The following is a 17939-nucleotide window of genomic DNA, read 5'->3' as shown; positions in this document are numbered from 1 at the left end:
CCTCAGCACAGCATGCACCCAGAGTGATGTCACACTGTTGAGGTTGTGCAACATTTATAATGCAGTTTTAAGGGGTTCAATACCTTACATAAGGAAACCTTGACACTGCTCAGCCATGGAATTCAAACCTGTGGTGCAGTAGATGCCCGCCTGATATGTATTATACTCACAAGGAACTAAATAAACAAAACTATCCTGAAAGCGAACTAAGAAAAAAAGCAGGCCGCCGTAACGAGGAAACTCTGTCATAAAATCTCGAGTCTTTCATGTGTGCTTTTTTCTGCGCCACTTATTCAATGACCTCAGCGGATGAAAGTACAGAAACATTCAAGGATGGAGTGTCGTGTTTGTCGACGAATTCTCTGTCGTATGAATAGGAACCAGACCGCTTTCCTAGAAGCTTGTTACATGTGAAAACATACATACATCACAGCAACACTAGCGATCATCTTACAAATCATAAGCAGGCATATTTTATGGTGGATCTAGTAACCATAACACATATTTGGGCCATGGTGTGGATTTATTTATTCCAGGTTTACAGGGGACCTGTTATGTTTTTTCCACTTTAATACTTTCCACTCTGACCTATAAATGAAGTTAGAATTTGTATCCTCGTGTTAAACGAAGCCAAAGATGCCAAAGTTTCGGATAAAAGCACAACAGGTCCCCTTTATAATAAAAAGGAATAAGTACAGGAGTAAAAGTGACATAAACCTTGTACATTGCATGAATAGATATATTTAAAGCATATTATATATAAAACTAACAACAGATTGTGTAATGAATAGCTAAATAATACATTATTAAATAATAATAAACAACAAATGATGAAGTCAGGGTATAAACAATATGATTCTGCTCTATAAAAACTATGTTTGCACTGTTTTTTAAACTGGATCACATTAGCACATTGTTTGACTATATCTAATTTGTTCCACAGATGCTGAAAGTTTTTACTGTTCTGTGCATACAAATGTTTTTAATTAAGGTCATATTTCTGTTTCTTGTTGGACAACCATGTTGTACATTGTCAGGCTTTTTCGTTGTAGCTATTAGAAAATGCACCAGATCAATCAGGGAGGGGTGGGCAAATATTTTAACTCGTGGGCTGCATTGAGTTAACAAAATTGGGGGCCAGAACATATATTTAACACACACACACACACACACACACACACACACACACACACACACACACACACACATTTTATGCTCATAATTTTCCTTGAATTACTTGTCTAATTTTATCTGTAAAAGTGTTATACTATCAGATGTATGTTCTCATGTCCCTTTTTTCGGGAGCACTTTAAACATCAGACTACATCAAACTATGTCATTTAATTTCACAGTTTTGTGTTTTTTTTTGTGTGTTTTTTTTTTACCAAATAAGACATCCGACTTGCAAGTCATGTTGCCAGTTTGTATGTTAAAAGTTGAAATACTTAGAAAGCAACTGGCGGGCCGGAGTCAAACACTTGGTGGGCCGCATGTGGCCGCATGTTCTCCCCGTGCATGCGTGGGTTTTCTCCGGGTACTCCGGTTTCCTCCCACATTCCAAAAACATGCTAGGTTAATTGGCCACTCCAAATTGCCCATAGGTATGAATGTGAGTGTGAATGGTTGTTTGATTGGCTGGCCACCAGTCCAGGGTGTACCCCACCTCTTGCCCGAAGACAGACCTCTTGAGGATAAGCGTTAGAAAATGAATAAATGAATGTTCTATTTTACAGGAATTTAAGGCTACGTGAAAGCGGAATCACTAAAATGTAATCCCAGGATTCGATATATAAAGTTTACAACTCTTAAGTGTAGAAATACAAAACCTACAAGTGGTGTGAGTGGTTATATTGTAAATAAAAACACAGTGTTTAGCAATGTTATATTTATACAACGATGTCATTTGTGAGTCTCTGGAGGGGCAAAGCTGCAAATGTTTGATACCCCATCCAAAACATTGGGAAAGGTCCTCTAACATATGTAAATCCCCTCAAAGGTGCCATAAAGTCGCCATAACGCCCCCCCAGATGTCAAGTCAAGCTCAAGTCGAGGGTATAATTTTTCCATGAAACCTGATGCTTATTTAAATAGTTTGGATTCAGGTTGTGTCAAAGTCGCTTGTTCCGTCCAAGAACAATAAAAGCGTACATTTTCCATCCCTGCTTCTCTAAACAACGCCGTGGAAATGAAAATGTGTCTGTCGTCACCGTGGGGTGGGAATGGCAGTTATGTTGGGTACAAGCATCCACTCGCCATAGCAACCATAGTGTTACACGCATCCTCCGATAAACTTCAACAAAGTATGAAGTGGAGGAGTCAGCAGCTGGAAAACGTCTATGAAGTAAAAACAAGGAGCGAGTGTGGGTGTGAGCTGCCATCTTTGATTTGGACGTTCAGCATGTGTTGAATCTTCCCTCAAGAGACCTCATGGGGAGCTTTCAGCCCGCAGTCAGGCATACAAATGATGCGGGGGATTAACGTGGCATTCCTGCCCCGAGCAGCTCCACTGAAGCCTGACAGGTGGAGGACATGTTGGAAAAACTAACGAGGGCGTTGGTGGGGGCGATGTAAGCACGGTAAGCCGTGCATCTGGAAGATGACATCATCGCCGCCTGTTTGAATGTAGCGTGGATGTCACATGATTATTACATTTGCAGGCGGACAGCATGAACCAGACTGAAGTCCCGTGTGAGGATCAGCTAAAGAAAATAAAGACTTAAAGACCACCTTGTCCGGCTTCATTCATGGAGTAGAAGACTTTAAGGTGATAAATGTGCCGCACGTTTGGCTTCCGTACTGAAGGGAATGTTGCAAAGTTGACTCGCCTAACAAGCCACAGAGACGCCTGCTTGGCTCGGGTTCAGGCTTGGAAACTTGCACAGCGTTTGTGTGGCGGCCAGATTGTGTTGTAATGGCGACGACACGGGTTTTACGGGGCCTGGGGACGCAATTAGATGCTACTGTGATCCTGAGTGGGCTTGTCAGGTGGGAGACTCAGCTCAGGTAGCTTATGGGATATGAACAGGAAGTGTGTGTGTATCTGTGTATCTGTTTGGGATCACTGTCAGCTCACGTTAAGCGTACTGTAGCTGTGTTTTAGTTCACATAAATCCTCCATATTAAAGTGTAACCACCGCACTGTAAGGAAGACGTAATAATCATACTACAATGGAAAACTTTTTATTTTATTGCTCATCATTAAACAGGTAATAAATTGCTTCTAGGATATCCTATTGACAATTCCAGCTGTAAAATTCTCATATTTCCACCTTGAAGCAAGTGTGACAACCCATTTCCTCTTTGTCCACTGGGGCCAGGTGGGGCAGTGCCCCGCCAGATCCAGCAGATGGTGCCGTGGTGTCTGTCACTCACTTTCTCCCATTAGCACCCCCTACAGGACCCCAGGGCAAGTTTGTCGGAATGTACTGATTACCAGTTTGTTTTTTTTTGTTTAGCTAGGAGTCGTCTGCGGTCACAAAACCAATGATTCACAGAGTTGTAAAAGAGTCGGATCATCTCCAACCAGTGGTGGAGTCTACATGGCGTCCCTGTAGCCAGTGATGATGTCACTGGTGACATCTTCACAGGGCCGTAATGGGTCATAAACTATCGCATGTAAACAGCTCTGAGCCCTCTCGGACTGTGTGTGTGTAATTCACACAGTGTCAAAGACGAGGCTGTTGTGTAATATGAAGTAAAAGTCAACACACGGTGTGCATGTTACTGCTCATTTGTGTGCAACGTGCAACGTTTTTTCCTATATGTCTATATGTGCTTTATGATTGAGTGGCGACCAGTCCAGGGTGTATCCTGCCTCTCGCCCAAAGACAGCTGGGATAGGCTCCAGCATACCCCTGCGACCCTCGTGAGGATAAGCAGTAGGAAATTAATAAATGAATGAGTGCAAATGTATTCTCTGGGATTTCCTAGCATACTTAAACTGTACATCCGCAATAAGACTTACGTTTGTTTGCAAGTGATAAGAATATCCACTTACTGTTTTTCTTTATTTAGACTGCACAGTACAAGCATATAAAAGACCTTTGCAATGATGATACCAGTCCCAGGATGTGATTTCATGACACCCCAAGATAATATACATATTGAACTACTCACAATGTGGGTTGGATAGTTTAGTCAGGCAAGTTTTAGAAGATGAAGATGACTCATTTGAGTAACAGGAAAAATAATTTACGTATGACTGTGCTGGGATTTTAACCCGGCCTCAGCCATATCATTGAATACACATAAAAATAAATGAACAAGATTGTGTTCCCATAGCCTGCAGACGATCCCAGAGGTGCAACTTCCTGACAACCATGTTACTAGTACAGTATTTAGCATTTTTTAAAGGGGGCAACTTTTTTTTCAATACAAAAAATACTCCACAAATGTGTGAATTTTAACTTTTTTTTTATTTTTAAAGAAAACAAACTTAAAGTATAGTTGAGATTAGGCATGAGTATTTTTCCAGTGCTCAAGGCAGATTTAATTAATTGTATTTTTTTTTTATTAAGTGTGCAATCTGGTCAATGTGCAGGACATTAGCCAGTTTTGTTTCTGTGCCAAGAATAATGAACATTTGAGGGCCAATCCAATGTACCGAGTTGAAAATATAAATATATATATAATATATAATATAAAATATAGAAATGCATTTTTAAGATCCATCCATCCTTTTTCTATGCTGCTTATGCCCACCAGTGTCGCCAACTATCTTCCGGCGAGAGGCGGGGTACACCCTGGACTGGTGGCCAGCCAATCACAGGGCACATATAGACAAACAACCATTCACACTCACATTCATACCTATGGACAATTTGGAGTCGCCAATTAACCTAGCATGTTTTTGGAATGTGGGAGGAAACGGGAGTACCCGGAAAAACCCACGCACGCACGGGGAGAACATGCAAACTCCACACAGAGATCCCCAAGCAGAGAATCGAACTCAGGTCTCCAATTATATTCAATATTCAAAAATATCTTGCCTAAATATAAAGGCTTCAATTCATTTTGTGCATCATGACATTTCATATTTCCACTGAAGAGTGTAGAGGTGGTGCATTTTGGTGAGGATCTAAATCAAGGTGTGCAATGTAGCCCGCCTGCTTGTAGCTACCTTCCATCCGAACGCATCCAACGCCGATCCTCAAGAAGCGAGAGTATACACTCATGCACGAGTGAGCAGGCTGGCACACGAAGCAGAAGGTTGCTGGTGTTTGTTGATGGAGGTTTTCATATGTCAGCTGCCGCTGTCGTGCTAACACGCTGACATCATCCACATCGCCAATGCAGCTGACAACGACATAGTTATTTGGCAAGCGTGTACCTGTTCCCTCTCGCAGGCTGCCGATGCGAGCAGCAGGAATGTGTGAGTGAGCGCACATGAACGCGGGCGGCAATGACCGAGCTCTCACTTTTAGGAGACGATTGATGCATCTTCAATGAGCGTTTGGGAGACAAGGATGTGGTTCAGTGAATTTGTCCTCACCCGTGAGAACATCATTCACTCTTTTGGACAAGAAGAGACTACAGTTGACATGATGTAATCTGCTCCGTCATCTTTCCAAATGAGTCATTGCAGCGAGAGGCCACACTTGGTTCCATTGATCACACTGGGAGTCCGAGTGGACCCTGCCCAGCAACTTGCTATTGTTAACACTTACACTGATCCAAGATGGAAAAATAGCAACACTCTCCTCTGATTCTTATTCCTAAATCATTTTTTTCCAAGCCAAACTTACTACTGATTCACTAAAATGCAAGTGGCTTGTTTATTGTTGTTGTACATTGCAGTCCTTTTTTGGCTTTCAGCATATTCTGAAAATAAAATTGACTATTATTCATTCATTCATTTTCTACTGCTTATCCTCACAAGAGTCACAAGGGGTGCTGTCTTCGGGTGAGGGGGGGGGGGGTACACCCTGGACTGGTGGCCAGCCAATCACAGGGCACATATAGACAAACAACCATTCACACTCACATTCATACCTATGGACAATTTGGAGTCACCAATTAACCTAGCATGTTTTTGGAATGTGGGAGGAAACCGGAGTACCCGGAGAAAACCCACGCATGCACGGGGAGAACATGCAAACTCCACACAGAGGGGTGTGGTCTCCTCGCTGTGAGGCCTGCGTGCTAACCACTCGGCTACCGTGCAGCCAAAAATTGACCATTAAAGGCGACCTATTATGCTCATTTTAGGCACTTTGTATTGAGTTGTGGACTCCTACGGAACAGCTACACATGATAACCCGCACAGAAAACTTTCTAGATCTTCCAGATTCTGCACCTCTCTCTGCAGTGTTTCCATGAACTTCCTGTTTCCCACCATATCTGTAATTTATTCCACCCAGGCCCGCCTCCACTCCGCTGTGATTGGTCACACTCCCAAGGACTTCCGGATACATAGGTCTGCGTTTACTGAGTGCAGGCAATCTGCAAGCCCATATAAGAAAGTCCGGATCACATTGACATTAGTAGAACTCTGGGCTCTGATTTTGTAGAAAAGGGGTGTGGCCAGCGCACTTTGCAATTCTCGCGAGCAGCACAGTCAGGCGCAGCGCCATGCACCCACGCCGCCATGCATTAATCTTTGTTCTTAGTTGTTGTTAATTATTAGTTGTCTAATGGGTCTATCTCTCTGTTTCTACAAAGTCCGCAGTGCGTGTTGGCTCTTTTGCATACCAGCATTTGCTTTTCAGCATTTGCTCATTTAAGTTTTTGTGCTATGAAATTTGGTTTTGTTAAGCTTTTAGCTGACATTCTTCTGTTGATGGCGGCATAGCATGTGTGTGTTGGTACAATGTGTGTCCTCCTGCGGTTGTGAACAGACTCCATCAAGGCGGCTAGGTCTTCACCTCACATCGCCACTGCCTCCACGTGAGTCACACACTGCTAGTTTCCATACGCATGTCATCCTGACAGAGCCAGGCTGCCGCCTTTTTAATACTATTTAACTTTGACAGCCTGTGTTATTATTGCACAACTGATGATGAACAAAGTCCAAAAGTCCCAAGCGCTGTGTGGCAGAATGTGTCCAGGGTGTGTGTTTGATAAAAGTACAGAAGGAAACACCTGGACCTTTTACACGCACAAACCATAAAAAGTCGACAGGGAGCAGTTTCCTGTTGTTGCGGCGTAGAGGTTGTCTAAACCATCGTCATTCTGCACCATCCCACCATCCATTTAACCTTCCTCTTGTGTTAGCTTTCTGGTATCATCTCTTATGTTAACGGGTCGGTTTTGACCCATGTATTAAATCAGCTATAAAATACACTAAAAACAATACGTTACCATCAAATTTGCTTCTCATGTTTTGGTTACTTTCTTAGGCTTCCTCATCCATGAAAATATTGGTTTTAATACTTTTGGTGTGGGCATGTAGGCCTTTTTTTGTCACTATACCCCTCCATTTCAATTTCCAAAAATGGTAAAATGAACCTCAAAAGAATCATATCACTAAATTGAAGGTTCTTTTGTTACCTGGTTAATCCTGGCTATAAAACATATCTCTTAAATCAATTAGTTTTATTATTTTCTAATCTTAGTATTAATCACTAAAGAAACATGTTCAACCCAAATGTTATGGTGTTCGGGTCAATTTTGACCCATTTATATTAATGTCAAGAAAAGGTCGAAAAAGTTATTGTTTTCAGCAACAAAATGAGAATCCCCTGAAGCTTATATGATGAGAAGAGGAGCTGGTTGCTAATTTCAATTTCACTTTTGGCTCAAAATCTTGCTTTATGGTCATATTATTATAACCGGGTCGAAACCGACCCTAACAATACAGAGGTCATAATTTCAACCAGACCATTTTAAAATGTAATAAAAATTATTTTTTTGGTTTTCTTTTGTTGAAATAGAGTTTCCTGACGAAGTCAAAAAGCCTTGATGCAATAAACATTTGTTATGTGATTCTTTTTATGCATTAAAATGTAAAACGGGTCGGTGCTGACCCTAACACAAGAGGAGGGTTAAGGAGCATCACGTTTACACTTTTCAACATTTTTACACAATTCAACATGTTTTTTTTGTTCATAATCAAACACTTCTTGTGTTAAAGTGTCACCATTTTCTGCCAGGGAGAGAAAATAATAAAGAATGAGTGACAAGTGATAGATCACTTATACAGCTTTAAATATTTATTCATTCATTTTCGAGATAGAAAAAGTTAAATATAATGTTCAATCTTCAGTGCAATCATGACGACAGACGGTAAACATGGTTGATAGCGTCCTTATACAGAAATCTTTGCACCGCGATGCAGCCTCTCCACCTCCATATCTCTGCGGGGATATCCCATCATTCGGCGTCACGAAGGGAAACAAAAGCTCAGAACTAACAACTGCTCTCGAGTGTCAACAATGGCGCAAGCTGCAAGCTGCAAGCTGCAAGCTGCAAGCTGCAAGCTGCAAGCTGCAAGCTGCAAGCTGCAAGCTGCAAGCTGCAAGCTGCAAGCTGCAAGCTGCAGACCTAACAAGATGAACATCCATAGCTGCACACTTGCTTAAGGGGTCGGCATGGCACAAAAACAACAAGAAAGTAATAAATAAAACACTATTAAACACTAAAAATGCTGCAGGAGACACAGAGCCGCATTAACTAGCTTGCATCTGGGCGGCGCCATCTTCAAACATGAGACCTCCCATTTCAAATCCAGTCCAAATCCATAAGAACTATATGCTTGTTTTTCATATTGTGCTTAACAGAAATATCAATATTTTTAAGCCATAGTGGATATTCTGAAGTTTCTCAAAAAAGAGGTTGCTTCAAAACGTCTCTCAATGGTAAGTAGCTTTAGCATTTTAGCGTTCGGTACAGCATCGGTAACATGTAATGTGTTTTGCAGGACTACCAGTATGTAAAAACCTTGTGTAGAGCCACTAATTGTGATGGGAAAAGGCTATTAGCAACCGACTTATAAGGAAGTACGCCTTGTATGACATCACAAAGGGACACTTTTACCACGCCTCTTGAAACTGAGCGTTTTGACCCATCCCAAACTTCTTTCAGGGATCACTTCCAAATGCGCAAATACGAGGTCCCCTTTAAAAAAAATAAAGAGAAACACACTCTGCCTCATGATATCGAATGACAACCCTTTGATAAATGAAATAACAATAATAAATAATGAGTGAAAATATATAAATATATTTAGCCCACCCCGGATGTAGACTAAAAAATAACTTATTAATAGATGGCCAATAATATTGGGCCAAAGATAACATTGGCATGAAAATATGATATTGGTAGACATCGGAGTTTTTCCTGAAACAACAAACAACAAAAAAACATAGATGGACATTAATGTTGACCATGATGACATACAGTGCAAGCCCACCTCCTTTGTGCTTTCCACAGGCTCATGTGTTCCTGCACACTCTGACTGTACTGAAGTCAGTATAGAAAGCTACTGAGTGAACAAGTTAGCCTCCAGTTTATTTCAAGTAAACTTAATAAAAGGTTGGGTGGGGAAGAAGGACAAAGTAAAAATCCAAGAAGTACCACTTCCACAAGGAATGGGAGAACTTATTTTCACTATGTTATGTCTATGACTGACTATCATTTGGAGCTACTGACCAGACTATGCACCCATGGCTGACTCCATGCGGTGTTCGTTAAGATAACTTAATGTCTCATTAAAGTAACATTACTGCCATCTAGTAACCATAATAATACTTGTAATAATAACACATAATAAGACTAATAATAGATTTTTTTTTGTTCAAACCACAAAGCGATGAGGGAAGACTGTACATGCGTCTGCTGTTGGGATGAATAATGCATATTAATGATGAATTATTGTGGTATTAATATACAAAGTTTCCTTCATATTACCGCGTTGTTGCTGATGAATGTTGATGACGAGTCAAGATGAATGTGGTCTTTTAATGATTTGTCCACTTCCTTCATGGCTTTGGCAACAAATACTTGGACAATAAAAGACAGATGACCACCATGGCAGCAGTTATCTTGGTGTTTTATTAAGTCACCCCCCTTAAGTCACTCATTCAAGACAACACGTGATGTTTGCAGAGCCGTCCACAGCATATGTGTACAGGTTTGAAGTCCAACACGTGGGTTCAGTTCTGCTTAGTCCGCCAGTCGGCTGAGTGGGGGACCTGCTGGGATTCCACAGCATGACAGGTATGTTCATGCCCTTCATCACTTACTGTTCTCAATTTGAGTAACATGTTTAAAAAGGCAGGAAAGCCCTATAGAAAACATATTATTAGCATTTATTCCTTTTATTCCTCCTATTATTGGCAACACTGGTCAATTTATTCTGCATAAAAATGCCTACAAAGTGTGTTATTCCTTCACAAAATGTGAATGCGGTGTTTGCCATGGCTTTCCAATGAACGACTGATATTATATTTACGCTACCATATATGACAAAAGCTAATACAGCCCTCACATTACAGTAAGCCTTTTTATCGCAGTATATCTTGTCACAAGAACTGCATATACTTTAAAGTAGCCTGCTTATTGGCCACTAAAAATGAGTCAACACACAGCCATTGGTGTGTAGGCAAGATACTTAACTGTGTCTTGGTGGTGGTAGTGTGCACGAGTGCTCTTGGCACTGGGAAGATGTCCATCCCCTTTGTAATCCAATCACAAATGAGCCAACACGCAGTGCGGACGGTGTGGAAACAGAGAAAGTGACCCATTCGACAACTAATAACTCGGACGATACCGCAAATATACCATGAAAGGTACTTGGCCACGTAGAGCAGGAATGCTGGTGGAAAACAAGTAAGATGCTAGGATTAGTTCCTTAAACGGTGTGTTTAAGGAACAGGTGATGTGTCCTACGAGGTGGCGTATGTGGTGAATGACGTGCATGGGTGGCCTCTGATGCGCCATCCAGTCCGGCGCATTTAAAGGCAATGATAGGTGTTTATCCTTCCTCCTTGACACTTGGTCCGGCGGGAGGCATGGAGGCGTGGGTGCGCGGTGCTGCGCCACACTGTGCTGCTCACAAAATTTGCGCCTGGTCTATGAAATTAGAGCCCCAGGTCGGAGGTGGCGAGCTTTCTCTGCATCTTTGACGCGCTGTTTGTCACTGCGCCAACCTGAAAATGTGGACTCCTCCCTTGTTACGCCGCCACGCCCATCTCAGCGCAGGTCAGGCTACCACATTGGCTGCGCACAGTGGTACACTACCAAATTACCACTGCGTGGGCTGCTCCACAAAATTAGAGCCCACTGTAATAAGGAGCCCAAACACACCTCCAGGAAGCTGAGGATGACGGTGATGGGGGTGCCAAGTATGTCTCCTCCACACCTGAACCCAATTGACCTTAAACACACCGCTATTATTGGGAACACAACAGTAAGTGTGCTGTTATGTTTGTGTTAATGTCTCCTTCTAGGATTTCCTCGCATCAGTGGAGCTTTGTTATTGCTCAGCCTGTGTCTGTTTTCTTCTTGCGATGGAGGAAACATCCTGGTGGTCCCCATCGACGGCAGCCACTGGATCAACATGAAGGTCCTGCTGGAAGAACTCCACCAGCGAGGACACAACCTGACCGTGATCCGAGAAACCCACAGCATTTACATGGCAGAGACGTCGCCGCTGTACACCTCCATCACTATCGATCTGCCTACACAGTGGGATGACTTTTTCGACTTTATGCGGGAAATTATTCGGGTAGGTGGCACAGGGTTCTGGTTCGTGTGTACAACAGAACCACTGCTGACAAACACAATTTGTTGATTCATGCTAGGAAATTTGGATTTAGAAGCACATTATTGGATAGCAAATTAATCTGTTCCAGTGTCAAACTCTGGCTATCATAAAGTTTCATTAGCGTTGTGACTCACATTTCAACATTCCCAACATTTGCACAAGTGTAAGCTATGTATATTGGCAAGTGTGTAGCCATATTGTACTGAGCAACCCGGACACAGTATATACAGTATGTCACAAAAGTGAGTACACCCCTCACATTTCTGCAAATATTTTATTATATCTTTTCATGGGACAACACTGAAGAAATGAAACTTTGCTACAATGTAAAGTAGTCAGTGTACAGCTTGTATAACAGTGTAAATTTACTGTCCCCTCCAAATAACTCAATACACAGACCTTAATGTCTAAACTGCAGGCAACAAAAGTGAATACACCCCTAAGTGAAAATGTCCAAATTGGGCCAAAAGTGTCAATATTTTGTGTGGCCACCATTATTTTCCAGCACTGCCTTAACCCTCTTGGGCATGGAGTTCACCAGAGCTTCACAGGTTGCCACTGGAATCCTCTTCCACTCCTCCATGACGACATCACGGAGCTGGTGGATGTTAGAGACCTTGTGCTGTGTTATTTTGAGGGGACAGTAAATTTACACTGTTATACAAGCTGTACACTGACTACTTTACATTGTAGCAAAGTTTCATTTCTTCAGTGTTGTCCCATGAAAAGATATAATAAAATATTTGCGGAAATGTGAGGGGTGTACTCACTTTTGTGACATACTGTATACCATCATATGTAAAGGTGCATTAAGTTTTTGGGCATTATCAGTATTCCTTATCTACTTATTAGTGCTCATGTGAAACTTGATCAAAATTCTAATTTATAACCAATTAATTATGATTACTATTTCAAGTTAATTAAGATGAAAAAGGTTTATGTTTTTTAACTGTGCAGGAGTAGGGAGTACATGGCTTCCTGTCAAATGTCTGAAGGCATACGTCACTGTAAGAAGTTTGGGAAGCGCTGCTCTACCGGTTACTGGTGATAGTTATAAAAACACAAAGACGCCAAAGTAAAAGCACAACACACACACACGCAATAATAAATCTTACTCACCACTTCAGGGACGCTTTTTGCTTCCAAACATTTGGGTTGAACTCAAATCCAGTTTTGTGTTTTTCAGGGCCACAGACAAGGACGTGAAATGCACCAAGAGTTCTTCAACATGCTGTTGGGGTTCCATTCCTTCTGGGCAAAAGCCCTCAGTCAGTTACTGGATGATAAAGCCACTGTCCAAATGTTTAAAGATTCCCATTACGACCTGGTCTTCACCGACCCAGCCTGCTTGACCGGAGTCGTGCTCGCCAAGTATCTGGACTTGCCTCTAGTGCTCAACGTCCGTTGGATCCCCGCTGGAGATGGTCATGTTGCGATCGCTCCCTCTCCGCTCTCCTACGTCCCAGTGCCAGGGTCGTTCTTGACGGACAAGATGGACTTCTTCCAGAGGGTGAAGAACGTGCTCCTCTATGTCGTCTCGTCTTTCCAGCATAAAGTCTACATAGAGCCCATCTTTACCACCGTTTGTGAGAAATACATCAAGGGCGGTTGTGACACCACCTCACTGCTCCAGGAGGCCGACATTTGGCTCTTTCGCTCGGATTTTGTGTTTGATTTCCCACGGCCAACCATGCCCAATGTTATCTACATCGGAGGCTTCCAGTGTAAACCGGCCAATCCCCTGCCAGCGGACCTGGAGGACTTTGTTCAGAGCGCTGGGGAGGATGGCGTCATTGTCATGAGCATGGGGAGTTTAGTGAATGAGATGCCACCCGAGGACACTGAAGAAATTGCTGCCATCTTTGCTAAGTTGCCTCAGAAGGTAAGGCGTCTTGGCGATGTTTGCGTTGACAATCCAGGATGACGATGGCGGAGAAACTACTTTACGACTTCTTCTTCACATTTAGGTCATTTGGCGACACAAGGGGTCTCGGCCATCAACGCTGGGAAACAACACCCTCATGCTGGACTGGATGCCACAGACGGATCTATTGGGACACCCTCAGACCAAAGTCTTTATAGCTCACGGAGGAACCAACGGACTCCAAGAGGCCATTTACCACGGCGTCCCCGTCCTTGGCATTCCCTTGTTCTTCGACCAGCGCGACAACCTGCTGCGCTTGCAGGACAGAGGCGCCGTCAAGATCCTGGAGCTGCTTCATCTCAGCCAAGACTTTGAGGAGAGCCTCAAAGAGGTCCTCCACCAGGACAGCTACAGGCGGAACATGCAAAGGCTGTCGCGGCTGCATCGAGATCAGCCAACGACGCCCAAGGACCGGGCCATTTTCTGGGTGGAGTATGTGATGCGCCACAAGGGGGCGCCTCACCTGCGCACGGAGGCCTACTATAAGATGGCGTGGTACTCGTACTATGGCCTGGATGTCTTCCTGCTGCTGGGGGCTGCTGCGACTATACTGCTTCTGTCTGCTGTGGTTCTCTTCAGGTTCATCTGCTGTAAAAAGAGAAGAAAAAGCAAACAACAATAAATTTGTTCTAAGCATAATGTGCGTGGGCAGGGGAATATTTGGTCTGTTGATTACGTAAGTTTACCCTCTTACAATAGCAGCACTTTTTGGCAGGGCGGTAGAATCGTCCGTGCTCTGGAGAGCCATGGGAGATTTCTCCTGGTGGGGTAAGGAGGATTTTGACAAAGGTGAAGGAGCAGCCCACAATGACAAGACAGGAGCTGGTTCATGATGTCAAGAGAGTTGGGAGCGCAGTCATCAAGAAAAGCTTTCTTTACACGTTACGTTGCGGTAATGCAGTGGTTCCCAAAGTGTGGCCCCGGTGGGCCATGAGAGGTCATTAAAAATATTTATTGCACGATTTACGATAATAACCTATTGAGTGTTCTTGACTTGTCACAATATTTTTGGAACCTTATACAGTTTATGATTGGAACGTAGCTCTCTGGTCATCATACGAGTCTTGAATGCAGCTATGAAAAGTATGAGAATTAATAATAATTTTTCCTTTATCCCCCTGCTTTTATTTCAATCCTGAATCCTGAATGAAATAATAATAATAATAATAATAAAAAATAATAATAATAATTCATTTTCTACCGCTTATCCTCACAAGGGTTGCGGGGGGTGCTGGAACCTATCCCAGCTGTCTTCAGGCGAGAGGCGGAGTACACCCTGGACTGGTCGCCAGCCAATCACGGCACATATAGACAAACAACCATTCACATACTAATAATACTAATAATACTAATAATACTAATAATACTAATAATACTAATAATACTAATAATACTAATAATACTAATAATTTAATAATTTAATTAAGTAAAGTTAAGTGCTCTGAGAACGCAACATTTCGTCTATGTACTGTTTATAGGACAAAGGTGGGCCGCTGACATTTTTTAGATTTTCAAGTGGGCCCTGAGTTGGTAAAGTTTGGGAACCCCTGCTGTAATGGATTGAGACCTTGCAAGCTTGCAAAATCAGCACGGGATCCCCAATATGGAAATAAAATAGAAAAAAACATATTTAAACTTTCAGTCACCTTCACCTTTTGGTTGACATATTGTTAATCATATACATCTCTCCTACAGGGTTACGTCTTTTTACTACAGCATCTCTTGCAACAGGTGTGCGTCGATATATATATATATATAGGTTGTAATCCATCATAATGACATACTTGGTCACGGTGCAACAATACGGAAATGCAAGACATCCACAGCAAGTTAATGCATCACATAAAACAACAACCAAGCACTAAACATAACCCCCCATAAATTAAAACAGTTATTTCCAAATGCCCGCAAGGCATGCCGGGTAGTCCAGCTGCAACAAGAATATGAACTATGAACAATAAAACATTGGATCTCACGAGTATGTTAACTCTCCCTCGTTTACGTTTCTGGTGACCTCCTTAACATATTTTGCAATCGAGCAAAAATGCGACAAAACTGGCAAAATGTACAAGAAGCTACCCAGCATGCCTTGTGGCGGGAATATATGGGTGTTTTTTGCCATGGGTATTGTATGTTACATATTTGTTTGTATGCCCACATGGTGCAGTAGGTAGGTTACTTTTGTACAAGCTACAGCACTGCAAGTCATGTTGATGACTGCACTTTTCACGTTAAAGGTTCAAAAAAAGGAAATGCTCGGTGGGCCGCGGGTCGAAGTTTGCCCACACCTGTGTGACAACATCATATGCAAATTAGGCAATGACATCATTAGTGATTTCTAATCACTCCTACGACAGCCAGTGGCTGTTTTGGAGTGAGGAACAGATAGTGACACCAACATGTCAGTCGATGCTGTCGATGCTGAACAGGTGCAGTCTGCCTCGGCGTCCCCGCCATCGCTATCAGCAGACATTTCCTCCCTTTGGATTTTGGTTTTGCTTTCTTTCCTTGGCAAGCTCCTCCTTTCTCCTCCATCCACCACTTTTGGATGTAAAATCCTCCCAGTGGCTGTGGTGGGGATCGGATGATGTCACTGTTGTCTTTTAGGCTGGGAATGCAGAAACACTCGTGAGACTCTTTGGGGATGCTTTTAGGCACCTGCTTGCTTCCCAACACACAGTACATCATTGGTTACAGAAATATATGCAAATATCATTTTGACTGACACAGTCAAAGACGTGTTTATTTGACATTATGTTTATTGTTGTGCGTGTAGTATGCAGATTTCATTTTACACTGTCAACACTGTGAGTTATTATTAACAACTACAGTGCTCGGGCTAAGTCCAATATGTTAACGGGGACCTATTATGCTACTTTCTTGGGCCTTTGTATTGAGTTATGGACTTCTATAGAGCAGCTACACACATTAACCCACACAGAAACCTTTCCAGAGGTATGAATGTGAGTGTGAATGGTTGTTTGTCTATATGTGCCCTGTGATTGGCTGGCGACCAGTCCAGGGTGTACCCCGCCTCTCGCCCGAAGACAGCTGGGATAGGCTCCAGCACCCCCCGCGACCCTTGTGAGGAAAAAGCGGTAGAAAATGAATGAATGAATGAATGAATGAAACCTTTCCAGACCTCTCAGAATCTGCACCTATTCCAGCCTTTTCTTGGATTTCCAAAGTGGTCTGTTTTCATTTATTCCACCCATGACCCACCTCAGGGAATGTCCACTCCGCTGTGATTGGTCACACTCCCAAGCACTGCTGATTACTTCCGGACAACTGCCAAGCTAATTTTTCTAATTTTGTCAGTATAGGAGTTGCTAATAAATGAATGAACCCTTTGGTGAGCTACTTAAAAGTGGTTAGGAGCTACTAATAGCTCATGAGGTTCTGTTTGGAAGCCCCTGACTTGCCGTGTATGACCTTGAAGAGTGGTAAGATAGGAGAAGCCAGATGTGAGGGTGCTCTCTGCACCTCACCCGACAGAGGAGGAGCACTCATTGTTGGACACACTTTGTCAGAAGTATTGCTGGTGCGGTGGAGCTCAGAAGTCGGACATGAGGTCGCCACGTTTTAAGTGCAGACTATTTTGGTAGTGCAAATGTGGTCATTACATGTTTTTTCTGTGAGACTACCTGTGTTCCAGACATTGGTGATCTTGTAATTTGCACGCATGCAGGTAAGACGCTACCTCTATGCACACTCTATAATGCTACACAGATAACTGCTGACTTGCACAAAATAAACACGGTGTTAGCACTGTAAAATCTTCTACAAGAGTGCAGCAGAGCTACCCTGGCATGCCCATATAAGGAAGTCCCTGTGATGTCACAGGGGGCCAGTGTTAGAAAATACTCTCTGAAACCGTGTGTTCAGAGCCATCCCAAACTTCTTTCTGGGCTCACTTCCAAATGCGCAAAACTCATTATCTAAAAGTTTGGCATGGTTTAACACGAGAATACAACATTCTCGCTACATTTATAGGGCAGAAAAGTGGAAAAGCACAATAGGTCCCCTTTCAAAAGAAAACATTCAAGGCAGCAAATTGAACATATTTGTAATTATCAGAGAACATTATGGCTATTGACACCCGTTGATGACCCGACCTGACTTGTCTTTCAATCATTTTTGACTAATAATATGCTATAGTCTACAAAACAGCGATCATTTATTCATGAATTCATTGAAAATGCAATATAGCGAGTGAATGATGTTCAACTGTCATTGTGTTTGGGTTGTCACATTAGCTGATAGACTTCCATTGCAGTTGAGGGGGCAAGGTGAGGAGCGGAGAGTACGGGA

The 17939-nt window shown here is 42.7% G+C and overlaps 1 protein-coding gene across 2 annotated transcripts; it reads left to right on the top strand.

The window, feature by feature from the left end:
- The first annotated feature begins 10094 nt into the window (after positions 1-10094).
- LOC131138172 (UDP-glucuronosyltransferase 2A2-like) lies at positions 10095-14256 on the top strand. 2 transcript variants are annotated; one of them, XM_058086880.1, is made up of 4 exons: positions 10095-10155; positions 11388-11665; positions 12891-13586; positions 13672-14256. In XM_058086880.1, exons 1-4 carry the CDS (start codon positions 10149-10151, stop codon positions 14248-14250), a joined length of 1560 nt encoding a protein of 519 aa, XP_057942863.1. In that variant the 5' UTR covers positions 10095-10148; the 3' UTR covers positions 14251-14256. The 2 variants fall into 2 exon arrangements, with proteins under 2 accessions (XP_057942863.1, XP_057942864.1); XM_058086881.1 differs by having other exon boundaries at positions 10109-10155; positions 11454-11665.
- Positions 14257-17939: the final 3683 nt, after the last annotated feature.

The sequence above is a fragment of the Doryrhamphus excisus genome, chromosome 11 (genome assembly GCF_030265055.1).
Source record: "Doryrhamphus excisus isolate RoL2022-K1 chromosome 11, RoL_Dexc_1.0, whole genome shotgun sequence".
NCBI lineage: Eukaryota > Metazoa > Chordata > Actinopteri > Syngnathiformes > Syngnathidae > Doryrhamphus > Doryrhamphus excisus.
This window is presented reverse-complemented; position numbering and strand designations above follow the sequence as displayed.

Bases quoted from the DNA above. Each gene is read 5' to 3' on its own strand.
- LOC131138172 (XM_058086880.1), top strand. The intron at 11,666-12,890 runs GTAGGTGGCACA...TGTGTTTTTCAG, and splicing joins TTATGCGGGAAATTATTCGG to GGCCACAGACAAGGACGTGA. The intron at 13,587-13,671 runs GTAAGGCGTCTT...CTTCACATTTAG, and splicing joins TTGCTAAGTTGCCTCAGAAG to GTCATTTGGCGACACAAGGG.